Below are 19,715 nucleotides of genomic sequence, written 5' to 3' on the forward strand. Positions count from 1 at the left end.
ATTGATACAAGTAAGTTTTAAAGAATGTAAAAACCTCTTGCCAAAAGCTTGCCAACTTGGTCAAAAGCTGCCCTTATGAAAACTGTAAGGTAACACTAATGTCTTTTGGGGGGTTTAGAGTTGTTTGTTTGTTTTTCCACCTGTGTGTTGATGTAGGCTACGTTTTTGAAAAACCTCCTCTGACTCTGAGCATGCAATCGCAGCAGATGTGACCGCACCATTCAATCTAAATCATCTCTCATTCGCTCTCTGCCTACCACCAGAGTCACTTTCGTTTAGAAGCATGACATCACTTCAACCAAAAGTGTTCCTTGAGAATCTGTCTATTTTAACGGAGTATCTGCACTAGTACAACAGAATACCTCAAGCTGTCGTTTGGCAGATGTTAAACGACGATGTGTAAACAGTGGGCACTTTGTGTGGTCTCGCGTGAGATCTGAGACAAGGTTTATTTTCACCTGATCGTGCTTCAAGGGCTTCTTAAAGATGAAGAGGAGAGACAAGCTGAAAATTCCCTCCCTCACTTTAGAGTAAGCTCAAATATTCTTTTCGCTATTCAAATGTTGGTGATGAATTTTGTACTTGCGATGGGGGAAACCCCATCGGAACTGTTGTGAGAGACAGTAGAGCTGCGAAATTTTACAAAAACCAAACGTATATTCTCTTCGATTTCTGTGTTTTTTTATGTTTGGTATTGTTGTAAATTAAACGGTCAAGTACAAGTATTGAAAAATGTGGCGCTGAAAAATGTAGTGTTTGCTTTACGGAAGAAAATACTGCGCTGGATATATGGGACAGCCTACGATTCAACATTAAGCGATGTGTTTACATTAAAGGTTAAAATACTCCATTATGGAGATAAATGTTTGTTGTTTGTTTTTTTTTTAGCGAGAAACATTTTCTTTTGTTTCAATGCGCAATAGGCTATTCAACAACACAGAAAGGATTGTGTTTAGACCTAGAAGCCTGTTAAATGTGATATGATTAACAACAAAATGTTTATTTGTCCATGGCTTCTTCAGCTATATGTTTGTACACTGTTGTAATGTAAACTTTAAATTTGAAAAAGAAAAATTTGATTTGGTTAACTGTATCTTTACAAAAAAAAAGTTATAATAGGCAATATTTAATTGCACAATACATGTAGCATTACAGTAAAATACTTTAAAATGTATGTTTATCGAGGTATATTTATAAATTACTGTATAAAATGACAATGTATACCTTACCTACCTATACATATACATACACACACACATATATATATACACACACACAATACTTTTATAGTAAAATGAAATTAAAAGAACATAAGTTGCCTTACAATTTACATGAAAACCATTTGCGTGCATATTGCTATGCACTGTAGGATTGCAATGCACATGAAAACTGCGTTAACTATTTTTGGCGAATAAATTTCACGAGAAATAAAATTTGTGGTAGGCCTATAGAAACGCACTTGCATAAGATCGGGCTAGAAAAACAGCAAAAAATATGATGCGTAATGCTTCGCATCTAATCTTATTTTATTTTTTTCTTGCATATTTCTTTTTTTTTTAGAGAGAGGTTACACTGTATGTTGTTTATGTTTGTGTGCATGGCACTGTGCACAAGTATTGGCGGTCTATAGGCCCACTTGTTGTTACCGTATTTGATTTAGTAATTTTTAAAAACCATGTTTTTTACAGTAAATTTAACAATATTGTACATTGCCATTGCATACTCAGGTTACATGGAATCATCTTCACTACAGTGACTTTTTTTATTGGAATCATTCCACGTTTAGAGTTCCAGATGTGCTTTCTATATTGAACTCTATAATCACATGTTCAGGATCCTACTATGAGTGAGAACACAAGTCTGAGTGTTGTGTTCTGACACTCTCCTTATCGCATCCGTATCGTTCTCGCAATGTTTTGCTGCTTTTCTGACACTTGCTTCTGCCTGCCTTCAACATGATCACTGCAGCTTTCCAACCCTGTCCTCCCACTCTGGGCTTGGAGTGAATATAGCCGACCCCACAACCCACTGTGTGTAGGAGCCCACATCCGGAGCCTTCCTTCAGCAAAAGCACAACCAAATATGACTGAGGATTACTGCTGATTTGTAGGGATTTTCTGCTTTGGGTTCCAAAAGCACTGCATCAGATCTGTAAGAAGAGACAAAGCTGTTTGAATTGTGTGTTTTATCGAACACTGCGTATTCTGAAGGCAAATGAAACAGAGAATGGTTGAAAGCGGCATAACATCAGATTGTTGAGCGCAGGGGGGTAGTATTCACAGTTGGGTCTTCTCCAGTTTTCTCTCTTCACCATGACAACATCTTCACACTTCCACAGCGCTCGTTGCTATCTGTTGCGGTGGTGAGCATATACAAACTGCCAGACGGTGGCAGCCCTATTTGTACAGTCACACATATCTAACAGTCCAGTTAGCTTTTTGATCACCAAAATACTCATTTGTTCATCAAAGTTTGACCGGAGCACTTCAGGGAATAATTTAGAATGGCCAGTACTAAAACAGCACATTTTACCCTCATCATCAATACCTGTCTAAACTGGCTTCTGCCTCAACAACAAGCCTCATGTCTATTTTGATTTGCTCCATTTAGTCTGGTCGGGTTAGCCTGAATATGTTTTAGGCTATACTCAGCTGATGACAACATTGAATGCCATTCAATGTTGTCATCAGCTGAGAAATTGTGCTCCTTGCAGTTAATGGTTTTGTCTTGATGCCACTAATGCATTTTGTGGAACTGAAATTCATGGTGGCAAACAGTAAATTACTTTGAAGCTTACATATTAAACTTTATCTCTGGAAAACACCTGCCACCCGCAGGACCAGACTGAAAATTGTTGACAAAAACAGTGGAAATTTGAGATTATATAATGATTTTATGCAGCTAGAACCCTACTTAATAATCCAATTCACATGCTGTTAAATCTCTGATTATTTTAATCATGTGTCATGTATTACTTCACCATACATGATGCATTTCATCTCATTGTCTGACATTTTCCATTGCTTGTGGAAATGATGTTGTTTAAAGATGCTGTAATTGATGTTTGATATCCTACTAACCTTTGTCAGTCTACTGGTACAAGTATGGATTCAACAATGTGTTTACACGAAATTCTAAAAACTGAAAACTATGCTTTGTTTTTTGCGTAAAAGCGACCGTGTTGTCAAAACGACCCCGTTCACAAAAATACGCAACAACAACAAAAAATGCTGCTGCCAGGCCAGTAGTTGGCAATGTTACTCTGTAATGCTCATGCACATGACGCCACCATTTCAAAAAGTAGTTTACATATTCAGGCCCCCAAAACACCATTGACATAAATAAAATAGTCAAAATTAAATAAATAGCCAAAACGCATAAAAGGAAAAGGTTTTCGTTTGTGTACAGATAACAGCATTATCAAAACTTTCCCGCTTACATGTATTCGCAAAAAACAACGAAAAAATCTGTATTACTGGTAGGCCTATGCATGCAGGCCAGTAGTTGTACAATATGCATGCACATGATGTCACCGAGACGTCACTGAGACAATAATAGTAGTGTTTTCAAAAATGTGCAATTTGAATTTCGTTTTCAAAAGTTTGTGTTTTCAAGTCCCCAAAACACTGTTGTCGTATAAATGAACGGCCAAAACGCATAAAAAAATCTGTTTTTAGTTGAAAACAGTGTCGTGTAAACGACCCCTAAAATACACTGTCTACGTCCACAACCACACCCCCAAAGACATGTCAGCACACCAAAGAATTTCCAAGGTTGCTGATTGGCTAAAAAAAAGTGCAGGCCATGCTCAGATTTTTCTTTTACTGTTTACAAAACCTTAGAGCTGTCACAGAGACAAATGTGATTTCTCAGAACACCTTTCAAAAGTTTGGGGTTAGTACGAATGAATACTTTTATTCAGCAAGGACATAACTAAATTAAATTAATCAAAAGTGAGAATAAAAACATTTAATGTTGCAAAAGATTTCTATTTCAAATATGTTCTTTTATCAAAAAACAACATCTTCAAAAATATTAAGCAACACAGCTGATTTCAACATTCACAGTAATAAGACATGTTTTTATGAGCACCAAATCTGCATAATTATTTCAGACACTGAAGATTGTTGCACAGCCCTAATTATAATATATTTACAATTTATAAAAAAAATTCAAATATGCCTTATCGGGCAAAACTTTGAATTGCTTACAGCAGCTTTAATATGGCCTTTTCAAAGTCCCTGTTCATATTTCATTCATTCATTTGTGCATTTGTTTCGCAGCACCATGATTCCAACTAATCCCTTAAAGGGAAAGTTACCCAAAAATTAAAATTAGCCCATAATTTACTCACCCTGAAGCCATCCTAGTTGTATGACATTCTTCTTTCAGACGAATACAATTGGAGTTTTTTGAAAAAATGTCCTGGCTCTTCCAAGCTTCATAATGGCAGTGAATGGCTGTATGTCTTTGGAAGACCATTAAATCTATTCATGATTTAAGTGCTCCACTCGTCTCCGGGGGTTAATAGAGACCTTCTGAAGTAAAGCGATGCCTTCGTGTAAGACAAATATCCATATTTAAAACTTTATCGGCCAAAATAGCTTCCGGCAGATGGCCGTACGCATCAATTTACGCCAAAAGCGTAACACTTGAACTTGACGCACAATGTAATGACGGCAATTGGAGCCTCTCGCGGTTCAAACTAACAAGACTGGTCAACCGTGTTCGTCATTACATTGTGCGTCAAGTTCAAGCGTAAATCGCTGCATACAGTCGTCTCCTGGAAGCTAATTATTTTAGTCAACAAAATTTTAAAGGGGTGGTATAATGCACTTTTCACAAGATGTAAAATAAATGTCTCATGTCCCCAGAGATGTGAAGTTTTTGCTTAAAATACCCTGCAGATATTGCAGCATTTTAAAGTTGAGGGGGAGCAAAAACGCACCGTTTTTGTGCCTGGCCCTTTAAATGCAAATGAGCTGCTGCTCCCGGCACAGGGGGCGGAGCTTCAAGAGCTTGTGCGTTAGCAGCTCCGATTACGCAGATGCACTTAAATGTCAGAAACTGTTCTGCCTTTTATGTTTAAACCGGCATCAGACAAAGATGGAGATACTCAACAAGAAGTGACAACACGTAGAATGCAACAGGGCGTCTCTGAATGGTTAGTTGATAAATTTATGTTGCTGAACTATCTTTAATTAGCATATTCTGTCAGGATAATCTATAAAATCGCTCGTTATTTAAAGAGTAACTAAACACTAAACCAACTTTTTTTAGTTAATGATCTGTAAGAATGGATCTTTACTAATACCAGTCATTGATTCGAGAAACTTTTTTGGCATTTGTTTATAAAGTGTTCTATTTCTACAATATATGGTGTAAAAACGTCTTAGTGCTGCCCTCTTCAGGTTGAACGGTGGCTACTGCAGTTGAATTTTCCTATTGGATGTTTGCGGTGGTACGTGACACAGCGGTTGTTGGTGACGTAGGCAAGTTCCATACAAAGAGATGCGTCTCAGGTGCACGCCCCCCTCCGCTGGGCTCTGCCCACTTTTCCAGCATTTTTCAAATATTGCCAGTGGGTGGAGTCAGGCTCTGACCAGGGGTTTAGTTACCATTTAAATATATTCTATTGCAAGTGAAAAGACGGATGCTACAGTTTGAGCTGACTCACAAATGTGCTCTTCTACACTAACTCTTCCTCATCTCAACATTGATTGCGTGTTCCCGGGGGCGGAGTTTATGTAAATTATAGGGTTGGTAATGTCACTAACCCGTGAGGAATGTCGTGTAGTCCATACCAGCCGTTTATTGTAGTCCTTAAAAAAACGATTTCTTTAAAAGCAAATATCTTCCTTTGCTTTGAGCGTTGTAACTTTGCAGATGTTGTTTATGCTTAAACAGCAACATTGCTCACTAACTAAAGTTAGAAAAGTGGAATCATAATCAACCACCCTTTTAAAAATTGACATTTTTTCTACACGAATACATCGCTTTACTTCAGAAGGCCTTTATCAACCCCCGGATAGAATAGATGAGATTTGATGGACTTCCAAAGACATACAGCCATTCACTGCCATTATCAAGCTTGGAAGAGACAGGACATTTTTTAATATAACTCCGATTGTGTTCGTCTGAAAAAAGATTGTCATATACATCTAGAATGGCTTAAGTGTGAGTAAATCATGGGCTTATTTTCATTTTTGGGTGAATTATCCCTTTAAACACTTTGATTTGCTGCCCAGAGCATTAAGAAACACCAACAGAAATACAGTCTACATGCACTTAGTCAGAGCGCTAATGCATGTAAACGTGTCTTGCTTTTCAGTTTGTCACCCAGCCAGAGCCCCATCATCCTGAGTCCATGCAGTCCAGCCAGCCCCTGCAGTCCTTTACAATCTCTTCATCCCTGGAGGTAAGACAGCCGCTTCACAAGCCAAAAACATTACATAAACCTGCGCCGGTCCTGCAGAGAGGCAGAACTGTCTCCAGTTCGTCAGCATGACCAAGACATCTTTTGATTTTTTTTTTATACTCATATCTAAATGTAAAGCTCATGTCATATCATATGTGTATGATTCATGACATCATACACATATGGACACCAAAAGCACCATACGTGTTTTGCCCTTGTACATTGCACCCGCATGACTGTCTACTAGCTGATATTAATACTATGTATTTTAAAATCCCATTCATTAAGACAATATTATGTAGTATGAGAGAATTATTTAATTATAATTCGAAATCACATGTAATATATATATTTCTTACTATATGAAACAGGCTTGACTATAATGTATATTTACATTATATAGTCTATTCGATTATCTATTTTGACTACCTCTCGTGAAGATTTTATGTCAATGGACCAAAAGGTTAGGTATCTTAACGTGCAACAATGTAGAAGATTTCTATGACAAAATAAAAATATGATAAATGATAAACAAAAAGCTTTTATTTAAAACTGTTAAATGTGTTACATAACCCAATTCTAAAAATAAAGTACTTGTAATTAGATTACATATTACACTTTAAAACCTTTGTAATCAGACTACAGTTACTTTTTATTTTTTACAATTACAATACATGATTATATTCATACAATGCAGTAGGTCTAAATCTTTCATAATTGATTGATTCTCCCTAATTATTGTTTTTCATATTTTAAATTTTTATTTTTATTTCTTAAAAAAAGCATAATGCTTTTATATATAGAAAGTCTTCTAGTTTTGTGAAATTGCACACGGAGACCCCAGCCTCTAGTCAGTTGGCTTAATTTAGTTTACATGGAAAATGGAGATGCCACAACGCATCTGACCAATGGATTTACAAAAATATGTTTACCTTTAATGAGTGTTTTCTCAACATTGTATATTGAATTATCTCCCGACAAACACATACATTATTATTTGAGTTATCACCAAGTACTTCATTTGTCTTTGGAAGGCTTTTGTCTTTCAAACACATTTTAATGTCTATTGTTTTAATTAGGCCTATGTATTTTATGTATTTTATGTTTTTACTAACTTTTCATTTAACTCACAAACGTTTCCCTCACGAACCATCAGATTATATTACCTCAAATGTGTAATGTATTGAATTATATATTATTTATTTGATGCTCTATTATTTTGACCAGCTCGTGCTGATTAAACGTCACTGGTGACACATTTACGTTAGGTCATACCATCTTTAAGTTTCGCTGTTGCTTCATCTTTTTCATTAAACGTGTAAAATATATATTTGGAATGTGGAAACTAAATATTTTTTCGACAAATAACAAAAGTCTTGTTTATGCTATCGGTCAAAACGTTTTAGTCAGAGCCTCTGCTTAGACTTCTCTCCCCATCTTCGCAGCGAGATGGTACATCCCAAGCGTATCACCCGGCAATCAATCGACAACACCAGAGAAACAACATCAACACAGCATCTTCTTAGATCTTACTCTCAAACATGGGCTGGCTCCTGTTATCCGATGGAGGTCGCATTTTGAAAAGTATTTAATTAACTTGCTGCTAGCTCTAGACGGTATCGGAAGGTGCTTTCAACAGAATGTGAACGTCTAAACTTTTACGAAGTTGCACGGCGAGTCCAGGCAGGCAAACAGCAGCGTGCCACACAAAGAACAGAGATGAACCGCTGCGAGTCAGACGCAGTCTCCCGTACGAGTCGGACTCTTCATTCGGGTTCTGTTGCTCGGTGTTGCTTGGACGGTTGAGACTCTGGTCGTGCGATTATGTCTGATCCAAGTTCCTGGAGCGCGTTGCCTGGCAGCAGCAAAGCTCATTTTGTTACGGGCGTGATGCTCAAGCGATCCAAAAGGTAACATGCAACATTAAACGAGATGACACATTGGAAAGCTTTGAACTTGCACAACTTTTAGGCGTTTCTTGGTCGATTAATGTAACGTTTATGCTGTTGTTGTGTCTCAAAACAGTGTGCGTCGTAGTATCGTGTCTTCAAGTATGACGCACTATAATAGAGTAAGGATTTGAAAACTGTTGGCTTGGCTGTATCTAAACCTTGATTTCGAGCTATCGATGGTCGCATATATTTATGCATTGATAAACCTCTGTAGCTGCAGACTAGCTCGAGATGAAGGTGCAATGCATGATTCTGCAAGAGCTTTTGGGAGAGAAAGGGACACAGTACAACTTAAAGGTGTAATGTGTAAAAAATTGGAGCATTTATTAAAGGAGCGTTTGAAATTTCTTACCATTACTGACACCAGTGGCTGATAGAGAAACTGCAGCCAGTCACTCTGTGCGCACTCTCGTTGGCGGCTTTTTTTTTAACTTAAGAGTTTCAGTGGGTATCTGGATTGTGCTGGAGGCTGGTCGCTTCTTTCCGTCCGCAGAGTCCAACACTACTCCTAGCGATTGCCACTGCTTACTAATGGCTGCCGTATGAATGAAAGCCCAAAAGTAGAAGAGAACGCGTGATGTCATATTTTGTGAATTTTCACGTCAATTCGGACCCGACTCCTTCACAAACAATTGAGACTACAGGCTGATCGAGACAACTGTGGTGGACAGTCAAGGTGTTATTCTTTCTAATACATTATGGTTGGCTCATAAATGTACAAACAAAGACTCTATCTTAAAGATGTTTTTAAAGTAAAAACCTACTCATAGCACCTTCAACAGAAATGCAATGTTTTCAGTGGTTTATAAAGAACTTCCTTAATAAACCGTAATGTTTTTATTACCTTAGAATGAGACATTTATATCTACATGACTGTGGGCACCCACTTCTATGAAGTTTGACATATTGTGTCATGTTTACCGTAGCTGACAGCGAACAAACAGCGCTACAGTTTCGTCACTACCTTGAAAGAGAAGCATTAGAAAGCTAGAAGCTAGCCATAGTGATTTTTTTCCTTGTCAGTGGTGTAAAATATGTAGTTGGATTGTTTCATGTAACTTCGTTCCTCTCCCTTGCTATGTTATGGCTTTGGTATGTGGGGATAAATGTGCTGGTTACGTTCGTGAGACAGCCGAGTAGTCCTTTTGTCATTGACCGTAAAACAGTATGTTACAGGAATCGATCTTGGAAGAATTATAAGTCGATGGCAAAGAGTTTTCAAAATCAGAGAAAAAAGCCTATTGTGTGTAGTAAATGGTGTCTAGGGGATGCGGAGGCGCACGCGCTGTTACAATCGTCGTTTTTGCCGTGCGCACCTTTGCTCTCATGCGGACTCGTTGATTTAGAAAAAAATATATAGTTGCTTTGTTTCACGCTGTATTATTTGCTGTGTGGGGAGAAATGTGCTGGTTACGTTTGTGAGACAATCAGCTGATTACTGTTATTATATTATATATTAAGACCCTTGATCCTCACCTGACCATGGCTTTGTAAACTTTATCGATGATGTGGTTTATAATGGACTGTGGTATAGAAACAGTGACAATGTTACACACTCTTGGCTTGCTCTGGCTGTTCTCTGCTGTCTCAGACGACGAAATGTTTGTCCCGTTTTAGCCACCGTAGCTTCTTCGAAAGGGAGGAGTGAGCAGTGGGCTGAGCTAGGGCTGGGCGATATGGCCAAAAAATCATATCTCGATATTTTTTGGTCAAATGGCGATATACGATATATATCTCGGTACTTTCTACGTTTTCTATTTAGATAAAGAAAATCTTTATATTAAAAAAAAAAAAATATATATATATATATATATATATATATTAGGGGTGGCACGGTACATGAAAAAACACCAGAACCGTTCGGTTCGCTTGTCTCGGTTCGGAGCGTGTGTGCGTTGCACGGTTCGACGCATGCGCAATGCAGCCTCGTGCCCGTATGTGACGTGTGTTTTCTTTTCGCGTGACAAGTTTGGACCGGCGCTGCACAGAGCGACCGGTGAATAACATCAAACTAGTGCGAGAGCGACGGCTCTGTATGCTTTTCAATCACTTTCGCGGTATTTGATGTCATTACCGATCGCTATGTGCAGCGCCAGTTCAAGTTAGTAAACAAGCCAGTAAAAGTGGAGTATGGAGCGCTGCAGGTCACGGCACGCGGAGAAATGGCAAGTGGGAGAGATGAGGGAGTTGGAGGATGCGCCAGTATAAGTCTATGGTATTAATCCAGTGTGTGGGATTTCATGTTATGATATTTTAATATAACGGCACTTTATGTTTAGATAAGAGCTTCAGTCAAATGTTTCCAAATCCTGCACTTTAATTTCCAGTGAAAAAAAAGTACCCTCACTCTCTGGGAATAGAAGCATTGTTGGTACTGTCTTTTGTGTTGAGGTTGAACTTATGTTTAACTTTATGTTTATGGCCTTTGCTATTGCTATAGCCTAATTATAGGCAATGAGGTTGTATATTGACTTATTCATTAAAGACAGTGTTTTAAGAGTTCCTCTTTTTTTCTTTTAAAAGATAGAATTTTTGTAAGAGCTACAAAAGTTGGCAGTGGATAAATGCAAGTTAATTTCTTTGTGTAAATAAGATTTGTGTGATAAAAATGCACAAGTTCTTGTAGACATAGTGACACATTCTCCTTTTTTTGCCAAATAAACGAAAAGCATGTCAATGTCTTCTCTCTTGCAAAATTGAATATCATTTTTTTATACTGTATCCTAAAGTGTGGATAATTAAGCTATATATCACATGCTGAAGTACATTTCTGGAGTGTTAAAGATTAAAAGAAAAAAATAACAAGAACCGTACAGAACCGAAAACCGTGACCCTAAAACCGTGATACAAACCGAACCGTTGGTTTCGTGAACCGTGCCACCCCTAATATATATATATATTCACATTCGGCCCAATGATATCCTACAAACAATGTTGATATTGAAGGATATGGAATCAAATATAATATAGGCTATGCAATATATTATGTGCAAAAAGCTTTTGTTTTTATATTGACTAAAAGCTAAACTAAAAATGAAAATAAAAACAAAAACAAAAGCACAAACTAATTATATTAGCCTGCATTTGATTACCCCATTAAAATCACTTTCATTAAAAATATATACTTGTAGGTTTAAAATTCCACATATGGCACATTTATTTTCTCCAACAACAAATATTTTAGCAATATGTTTATTTTAGTCAGAATTATTGCGTACTACGTAGTACTATTCGCGCGCCGGCGCTCGTACAAGGAAGCATGAATTTTAGCGGAGATTCACTTGCAGAAGCTCGTCCTCTTCTGACATGGACATATTTGTTGTGAAATGGACATATTTGCTTTACTTTCTAACATTTACAGATGGAGAATATGTGAAATGTAAGTTGAGCACTGAGGAAAGCACCACATCTCAAACGCATTTAACAGCGCAAGTATATCTGTCAGTCAGCAACAGTGTCTGTCAGAGCATTTGACAGGGCGGCAAGCTGCCTTAAACTTGTTAACTATATCAAAGTGATTTTGACGCAATTAATATAAGCTTGTGTCATGTTTAGGACAAATTGTACTACGTAGCCTAGCTACTTTCACTGCAGCAGCTCACACTGCAACCTCCGCTATTTTTCAGATGTGCTCATATCAAACTACTGTATCGATATAAACGGTATTGCCTCATTCCATATCGTTTCAAAAAATATAACGATACATCGTACATATTCGATATATCGCCCAGCCCTAGGCTGAGCCCTTAGTGCACCTTTAGCATGTCGCTAAAACCTACACACTTCTCCTTTAACTCTTTTGGGTCATGCAAATGACAGCTGTGTTAAAGGACACAATATCTGATGTGCAGATGTTTCAGAATTACTCATAGATTTAATTTTAAAAACAAAAAGCAGCATTGTTGTAACACTATTGATGGTGTGCTGATCATTAAATCCTTTGTCACTTTCTTTCATTAACTTTGCCGTTGGCAATCAAAGCTGGGTTGGATTATGATGAAAGGTTTTTAATAATCCCTCTCTTCTTGTTTGTGTGTTGCAGCTGTCGCAGCAGTAATAGAAAGAGCCTTGGTGTTGGAACGCCATCGCCCACCCGCCCGCTTTCTCCTCTGTCCGCCCACACAGGTAACACTCGCCCCGACACATTACACTCGTACTAGGAAAGCTGTCATTGAGCTGGCCTGTCACCATTTTGAGTTGTTAATGTGGCTGGAGTAACATAACCCTCTACACTCCTTCACCCTCATGTCTCTTACTATCCCAGCAAGGGTTTACTTTTAATTAAAGGAATAGTTCACCCAAAAAATGTAAATGTGAAAAATCAGATCCTGTATATTGTTGTGCAGAACCCAACGAATATTTTTAAGAGCCTATAGACCTTATGCACCAGAGAAACGTGGGCGCCGTAATCATTAGAATATTGTCTTTGAACTTCCGGTTTCGCGGTCGCTCTGTATATTTCTATGGCACCGCTGTCGAAGAGTAATTAGCTGGTGAAGTGGATTTACTTATTGTAGAGTTAACAAAAGTTATCATGAGCATTGTAATGTTTATCATAAGCATTGTAAAGCAGATGTCTTAACAAATGTCGACCGGGAAATTATTTATGAGCAGTTCATTCATACCTATGCAAGATCGCTGTGAAAATGCAGACCGGAAGTCAAAAGACAACGAGCGCAGCACTGAAAAGGGGCGAGGCTACATAAGGTCTATATGCAGCTCTTTTCTACACAACAGCAGTTTGTTAGTTACCTTGTCTATCAAATTCAGAAATGCACAAAGTAGTTCTTATGAATTTGCACTGTATTTCAAGTCTTCTGAAGCCGCATGATAGCTTTGTCTAAGAAAAAGACACAAATTTTCCACTAATAGTCTTCCCCTACAATGACCAGATCATATAGTTAAGTGACTTAAACTCGAGAACTGGATCAGTAACAGAATCTCAAATCAACTTAATGCTAAATCCTGAATTATCCCCTTTAAAGGTGGCATATGTAATAATTGAGGTAAAAATATCCAAAAAAATGAGCTACACGCATCAAAAGAATGAGAAGAAATAAGTGCAATGATGTAATTAAAAAACTGACAAGTTATAGTGCTGCCGAGATATAAACCTAAATTAGCATGCTAAATGACTAGCCCCGGCCCGGTAGGTGTCGTAATACCAGTTCCGGCCATGGGAGGCGGTATGCGGCCGGGCAACATTACCACCAGCCAAACTGCAGTACACGAGTGAGTCGCGCTAGCGATACTTGAACCTGATGTCAGTCGTGTGGAAATACAGCCCATTACTACATTTCAGTTCAGGGAAGAGTTCAAAAAATGATTGGTTGACATTATGCATGAGGAATACATTTTGGTAAGTTGTAGCATACTGTATCTTTCAACAGTGTTCGGGTTCTTTTTCCATTAGCTAGTAGAGATGATCGGTTCACGTGCGCTAGGGATCTCTGGTGTAACATGTACAAGCGCCAAAACGGTATTTATTGTTTGAATTGCATAATAAAATTTACAGAATCTGAGAGCTTAACTAACCTGCTTCCTAAGTGTTAATTGCATGTGTCTCACGGTGAATTCGTGAGAGCTGGCAGCTCTGAATTTCGCTAGGTTGATCAACATCAGCGAATGCTGTCTGTCAAATTAATTCAAACTAACAATAAAAGTGTAATATGAACAAAACGAATACCGTAAACTTAAAATAATAGCCTGCAGGCTTTTATTTTCCCATATCGTCGAAATGCAACAGCTTGTTTTTGAGACAGGCGTCTATGAGTCGGTCTTCATCATTTAGTGTTGAGATGTTGTTCATTTAGTCTCTGATCTCTAAAAATCTCCAAATGCTCCACGTGAAACTGTGGTCTTCCGACCTTTTACTATCGTGTCAAATTATTTGAATAATATGCGGAGAAAGAGAGCAAAACAGCACTCGTTTGTGTTGTTTGAAGACGTGAGTGCGTGCGGCAGCGGCACAACACATTTTCTGGAGGTATACTGCCCCCATCTGTTATGGAATATGGAATATTTTTTGATTTTTAGTTCCAGAAGGCACCTTTAAGTTTTGAATTAGTAGGAAGCCTGTAGTATCTTCAAATTACAGTGCTTTCCACCCTCATAACCCCCTGAGACAAGAGATTTATGTATTTTTTTGTCTAGAAAAAATCCTCAGATGACGCAAAAAATCATCATTTTGTGTCATCGGAGGACTTTTTGGCCAGAGACTTCCATTACCAGTACCAGCTTGACTCGGCTCGACAGTACCGCCACAAATAGTACCCGGTCGTCATAGCGACGCCTTTCATTCCTCGCTGCCCTAGTAAGTTCTCGCTGGATCCTCTCTTCGACAACCAAATAAAGGATAGTCTGCTCCTCCTCGTTTGACCAAGGCGTATTCTTTTGAGTTGCCATAATAATAATAATAGTAGTAAGTTTAGAAACTATCTCTGGCCAAACTATTTAAAAATGGCGGGGATATTCTGGATACTCCATCTGGCGCGTGCAATGATGACGCAGTGAATGGTGCTGATTCTCTCCGACCAATCAGCAGTCGGCATTTTTTTCACGTCACATTTTAGTACCAGCTCAGCTTACCTTAGCTCGCTCAGAACCTCGCCGGAGGTGATACTGAAAAAAGTACCCGAAAGCAGGTACAGGTACGACTTTTACACAGTGGAAAACCAAACAAAGGCGAGCTGAGTCGATCTGGTACTGTGTAGTGGAAAAGCGCCATTAGTAGGAGAAAGCTGAGTTCTAGGGGTTACCATCCTCTTTTTCCTTGACATGTCCAGCCGTCGAGATCGTACAATATTGTCCTGGATTCAGCTTTTGCTTTCTGCAGTCGCCATTCATTGTTTACATGCACACCTTTGTTTCAGTCTAACTGGTGAATCTGAATGTAGTGTTTACATGAACGCTAAACAAGTGATCGGTTGATGTGCGTTTTAACATTGCTAAGAAAATTCCCGCTCCTCCCTGAGAAACGAGACCGGTGCGTCTTCCAGGTGTCGCTCATCAGTAAATCACGCCACCGGCCACGCGCCGTTCTCACACGGTCCTAGTCTCGTTATTCTCGCCACAGTAAACATAATGAATGGCGAATATAGAACGCAAAAGCCGAATCCCGGACATTTTGGGCGATCTCGAAATCCCGGGCAGACTCATCATGGAGACTCGCTAGTAGCTTAGACTTGTTTATCTACTGTGCTCTGTATCTGGTAAGTGTGGCCTCCTAGGGCAGCAAAGCAAGTGCATTCTGGGAGTTGTTGTCTTTCATCCACATGAGTCAAAAATACATTTTCTGTCTTTTCTCAGTCTAGAAAGCGCCAAATTCCAAAATAATTTCACATTTTTTCTACATAAACAATCCATTTTAAATATATATTCATCTTTCCAGAGGTGAAGTATCCCTTTAATGATTTGTTTACAAATCAACTAATGATTGGTTTACGAACCAATGGAACAGTTTGCTGAACAATCTGCTCACATTTAACTTTAAGTCATTAAGTAGAGCTAACCAATTATTTAATATTACATCTTGGTGTAATTTTGGCACGTTTTAAGAGGATTGCATGAACAAACAGAACAATGGCTGTTTTTTTTTTCCTAACACAGACAAACATGTAGTCCCGTCCAAAAACATTTGTCTTTGGTGAAGTCAATTTTGCCAAATGGCTGTTCAAACTAAGAGTTTTGATTGCACCGTTGTCTCTAAACTTTTTTTTTAGAGTAATTTTTTCAACCTTTAAAAATTTTATTTTTTCAACCTTAAAAAATGTTGAAAAAATGACACGCATCAACTTTAGACTCCTTACAGTGAACCAGACACATGTAATATGTTACAAAAGAGGATAAATGTCCTGAAGTGTTTGATTTGTGAAACATCTGACGCTTACGTAACACTGTGTGCTCTGTTGAAATTTCCTCTTGTTCCCATTCCAGCTGCCAGCAGCCCTCTGGACAGCCCACGAAATGTGTCCACTGCTGTTTGCTCTCTCAACTTCCCTTTCGCCCGCAGGTAGACAAGCGCACTTTATATTTTTTTGTTTTGAAAAATGTCAGTGTCGGGTTCATATTATATAGAGTTGAGTCATTTATTCTCATATGGATCTTTCTATATTGTAGACCTTACTAAGTCTGTTGCCTATTTTCTCTCTCTTCATCCCTCTTTTTTTCTTCTTAGCCACCTGGCTCGAGCTGACAGGTAGCCAATCTCTTTTTCAAACTATAATCTGGCCAAATCTTAATCCCTTTTATTTATTTCTGTGACTCTGTACTCTTTGGACACTACCTGTTATTGTTTTGCATTGCTGCCATGCATCACAATGTATTCCCTTATACTAGGCATGTACTACACTGTTCCATTTATGGACATTTTAAAAAAAAAATGATGCACTTGGGAAAGTTATATCTATATAAGTACACTTTATTTGGTACACCTGTAGAACTGCTTGTAAACGCAAGTATCTAATCAGCTAATCACAAGACAGCAACTCAATGCATTTAGACATGTTCAATCTGAGCATGAGAATAGGGAAGAAAGGTGATTTAAGTGACTTTGAATGTGGCATGGTGGTTGATGCCAGACAGGCTGGTCTGAATATTTCAGAAACTGCTGATCTATTGGGATTTTCTCTCACAACCATCTCTAGGGTTTACAGAGAATGTTCCGAACAAGAGTAAATATCCAGTGAGCCTCGAAAATGCCTTGTTGATGCCAGAGAAAGTTGAGCTGATAGAAAGTCAACAGTAAACCAGATAACCACTTATTATAGCTTAGGTCTGCAGAAGAGCATCTCTGAATGCATAACATGTCATACTTTGACGCAGATGACTTGCAGCAGCAGAAGACACACCTGTCAGCTTAGAACAGGACACTGAGGCTACAAGCACTGACTCGCCAAAATTGGACAATAGAAGATTGGAAAACGTTGCCTGATCAGTCTAGATTTTTGCAGGATCAGAATTTGGTGTAAACAACATTGCCTTGTATCAATGGTTCAGGTTCCTGGTGGTGGTGTAATGGTGTGTGGAATATTTTCTTGGCACACTTTGGGCTCCTTTGTACCAATTGAATATTGTTTTAGTGGCACAGCCAATCTGAGTATTGTTGCTGACCATGTCCAGCCCTTTATGACCACACTGTATCTTCAGCCATCTTCTGATGGCTACTTCCAATAGGATAATGTGACATGTCACAAAGTTCAAATCATGGTGGTCATCAACTGGTTTCTTGAACGTGATGAATTCACACTAAACTCAAATGGCTTCCACAGTCACCAGATCTCAATCCAATAGAGTACCTTTGGGATGTGCCGGAACGGGAAATCCGCATCATGGATGTAGAGCCGACAAATCTGCAGTAACTGTTTGATGTGATCATGTCAATATGGACCAAAATCTATGAGGAATGTTTCCAGCATCTTGCTGAATCTATGGCACGAAGGATGCGAGGTGTACATAATAAAGTGGTGTGTGTGTGTGTCTTAATATATAAAAAGAGAGAGAATCACTTGTTGTGGTCTGACTAAGCGTCCACATACAGTTTTGAGTGATAGTGTATCATTCTGTCTCCTGAAGTTCTCTTTTTGTCTCCACAGAGTGGATGGGAGACGGTGGTCTCTGGCGTCACTTCCGTCCTCAGGCTACGGGACCAACCCTCCCAGCTCAACTGTCTCAGTATGTGGCTTTCATTTATCTACAATTCAAATTTTACAAATACAATTATGTGCTTAATGAACATAAATCGCATTTTGTTTGAAACAATGTGAGTGCATATATAGTGACAATTGTCATTTTCAGCTGAAGTTTCTTTTAAAACCCTTTTATAGTGAAAGAGCAAATTTCTGCATACCTAGACATTTATTGATGGGATTAAGGGTGGTTTTCAGTAAATTTGGGACTATTTTATATTAATTGCGGCCATGTATTTGACGATGCATTTGTTGTTTTGCAGTCATCTTCCTCATCTCAAGAACGACTTCACCAGCTTCCATACCAACCCACACAGGACGAGCTTCATTTCCTGTTCAAACACTTCCGAAGTTCGGAGAGCATAACTGATGAAGATGGGCGGCCCTCCCCATTTATACGACCCCGGTCACGTAGCCTTAGGTAAACAAAAACACGCATGCACCAATTCATTTCAGCATAGGATGCCAATATTTGCATCTTAAAAATATGGTTATTAATAGGGATTAATCTCCTTGAGTGGAGTTTTATGGTCTGACCTGGATTCATGAAAATCTTCTTAAGCAGTTAAGAACATTTTTAAGATAAAATAAGACATTTTTAAGAATGCTCCGAAGTGCAATTCATGTTAAAATAACTGTTTTAAAACAGCCCATCTCAGAAAGATGCAGTGGTTATTCCCATTCATTTGCGCCTGTGTGCTGCCACGCTAGTTCTAGCTAGAGTTAATGCATCATATGCATTTACTCTAATAATGTTTTCCTGGTCAATCGGTGTCACTTTAGGGTAATCGTCGACATTCCTGGAACTAGTAATATGTATTATAAGTAGCTAGTGTAATGTTGTAATCCCTAATATTTTAAACAACCCTATAATTAAACATCTTATCTTTGGGGATTTAAAACTGGTTGTAGCATGGGTGTGAAACTCAGTTCCTTGGAGGACCACAGCCCTGCAGAGTTTAGCTTCAACCCTAATTAAACACACCTGTTCCAGTTAATCAAGTCCTTCAGGCTTATTTGAAAACTTCAGGGCCATTTCTCAATATGCTTCTTGTCTGTTTTTGTGGAGTTGTGAAATGTCATCAGTCACTGCCCAAGTACTGTTCCAATTCAAAGATTCATCTAGCCAAGTACTGTTTAAATCCCTGGATGTGTTCTTGCTCTGCTCCTTTTATCGAGGACGCATTGAGATAGGACTTTTGTGGACTTAAAGGGTTAGTTCACCCAAAAATGAAAATTCTGTCAGTATTTCCTCACCCTCATGTTGTTCCAACCCCGTAAGACCTTCGTTCATCTTCGGAACACAAATTAAGATATTTAAGATATTAAGATCACTCCTGCATACTAGTCCATAGGCTTCTTGATGGACTGGCTCTTGCTGTCCCCGAAAAGTCATTAAAGACATTGTTAAAATAGTCCAAGTGACTACAGTGGCTCAATCTTAAGTTTATCAAACGACGAGAACACTTTTGGGCGCAAAAAAACAACAAAAATAAGAGTTTATTTCAACTATTGGTTTATTTCTCCCTCTGCGCGAGTCAGACTACTAGTTTAATAGCGTAAGCTTCTGTTATTGTACGTCACACGCATCACACACACATGACCAGCGTCGGCCAATAGTGAGCCTACGTGTGACGTAGCTCTACGCAATCACACTAC

At 38.6% G+C, this 19,715-nt stretch overlaps 1 protein-coding gene across 10 annotated transcripts in view; it reads left to right on the forward strand.

Moving 5' to 3' along the window:
• Positions 1 to 226: 226 nt before the first annotated feature.
• Positions 227 to 19,715, forward strand: part of mast3b (microtubule associated serine/threonine kinase 3b) — a 50,293-nt gene continuing 30,804 nt past the window's right edge. For 2 of the 10 annotated variants that reach the window (XM_039655557.2, XM_039655556.2), the window contains exons 1-7: positions 227 to 530; positions 6,332 to 6,418; positions 12,413 to 12,495; positions 16,306 to 16,381; positions 16,547 to 16,567; positions 17,964 to 18,042; positions 18,320 to 18,477. In XM_039655557.2, the coding sequence (XP_039511491.2) occupies positions 487 to 530; positions 6,332 to 6,418; positions 12,413 to 12,495; positions 16,306 to 16,381; positions 16,547 to 16,567; positions 17,964 to 18,042; positions 18,320 to 18,477 (548 nt within the window). In that variant the 5' untranslated portion in view covers positions 227 to 486. Of the gene's footprint in view, positions 531 to 6,331; positions 6,419 to 7,888; positions 8,329 to 12,412; positions 12,496 to 16,305; positions 16,382 to 16,546; positions 16,568 to 17,963; positions 18,043 to 18,319; positions 18,478 to 19,715 lie in introns of those variants that run through there. The other 8 variants (XM_039655562.2, XM_089124808.1, XM_039655555.2 and 5 more) reach the window with 7 other exon arrangements.

Source organism: Pimephales promelas, chromosome 21 (genome assembly GCF_988280905.1).
Source record: "Pimephales promelas chromosome 21, fPimPro1.hap1.1, whole genome shotgun sequence".
NCBI lineage: Eukaryota > Metazoa > Chordata > Actinopteri > Cypriniformes > Leuciscidae > Pimephales > Pimephales promelas.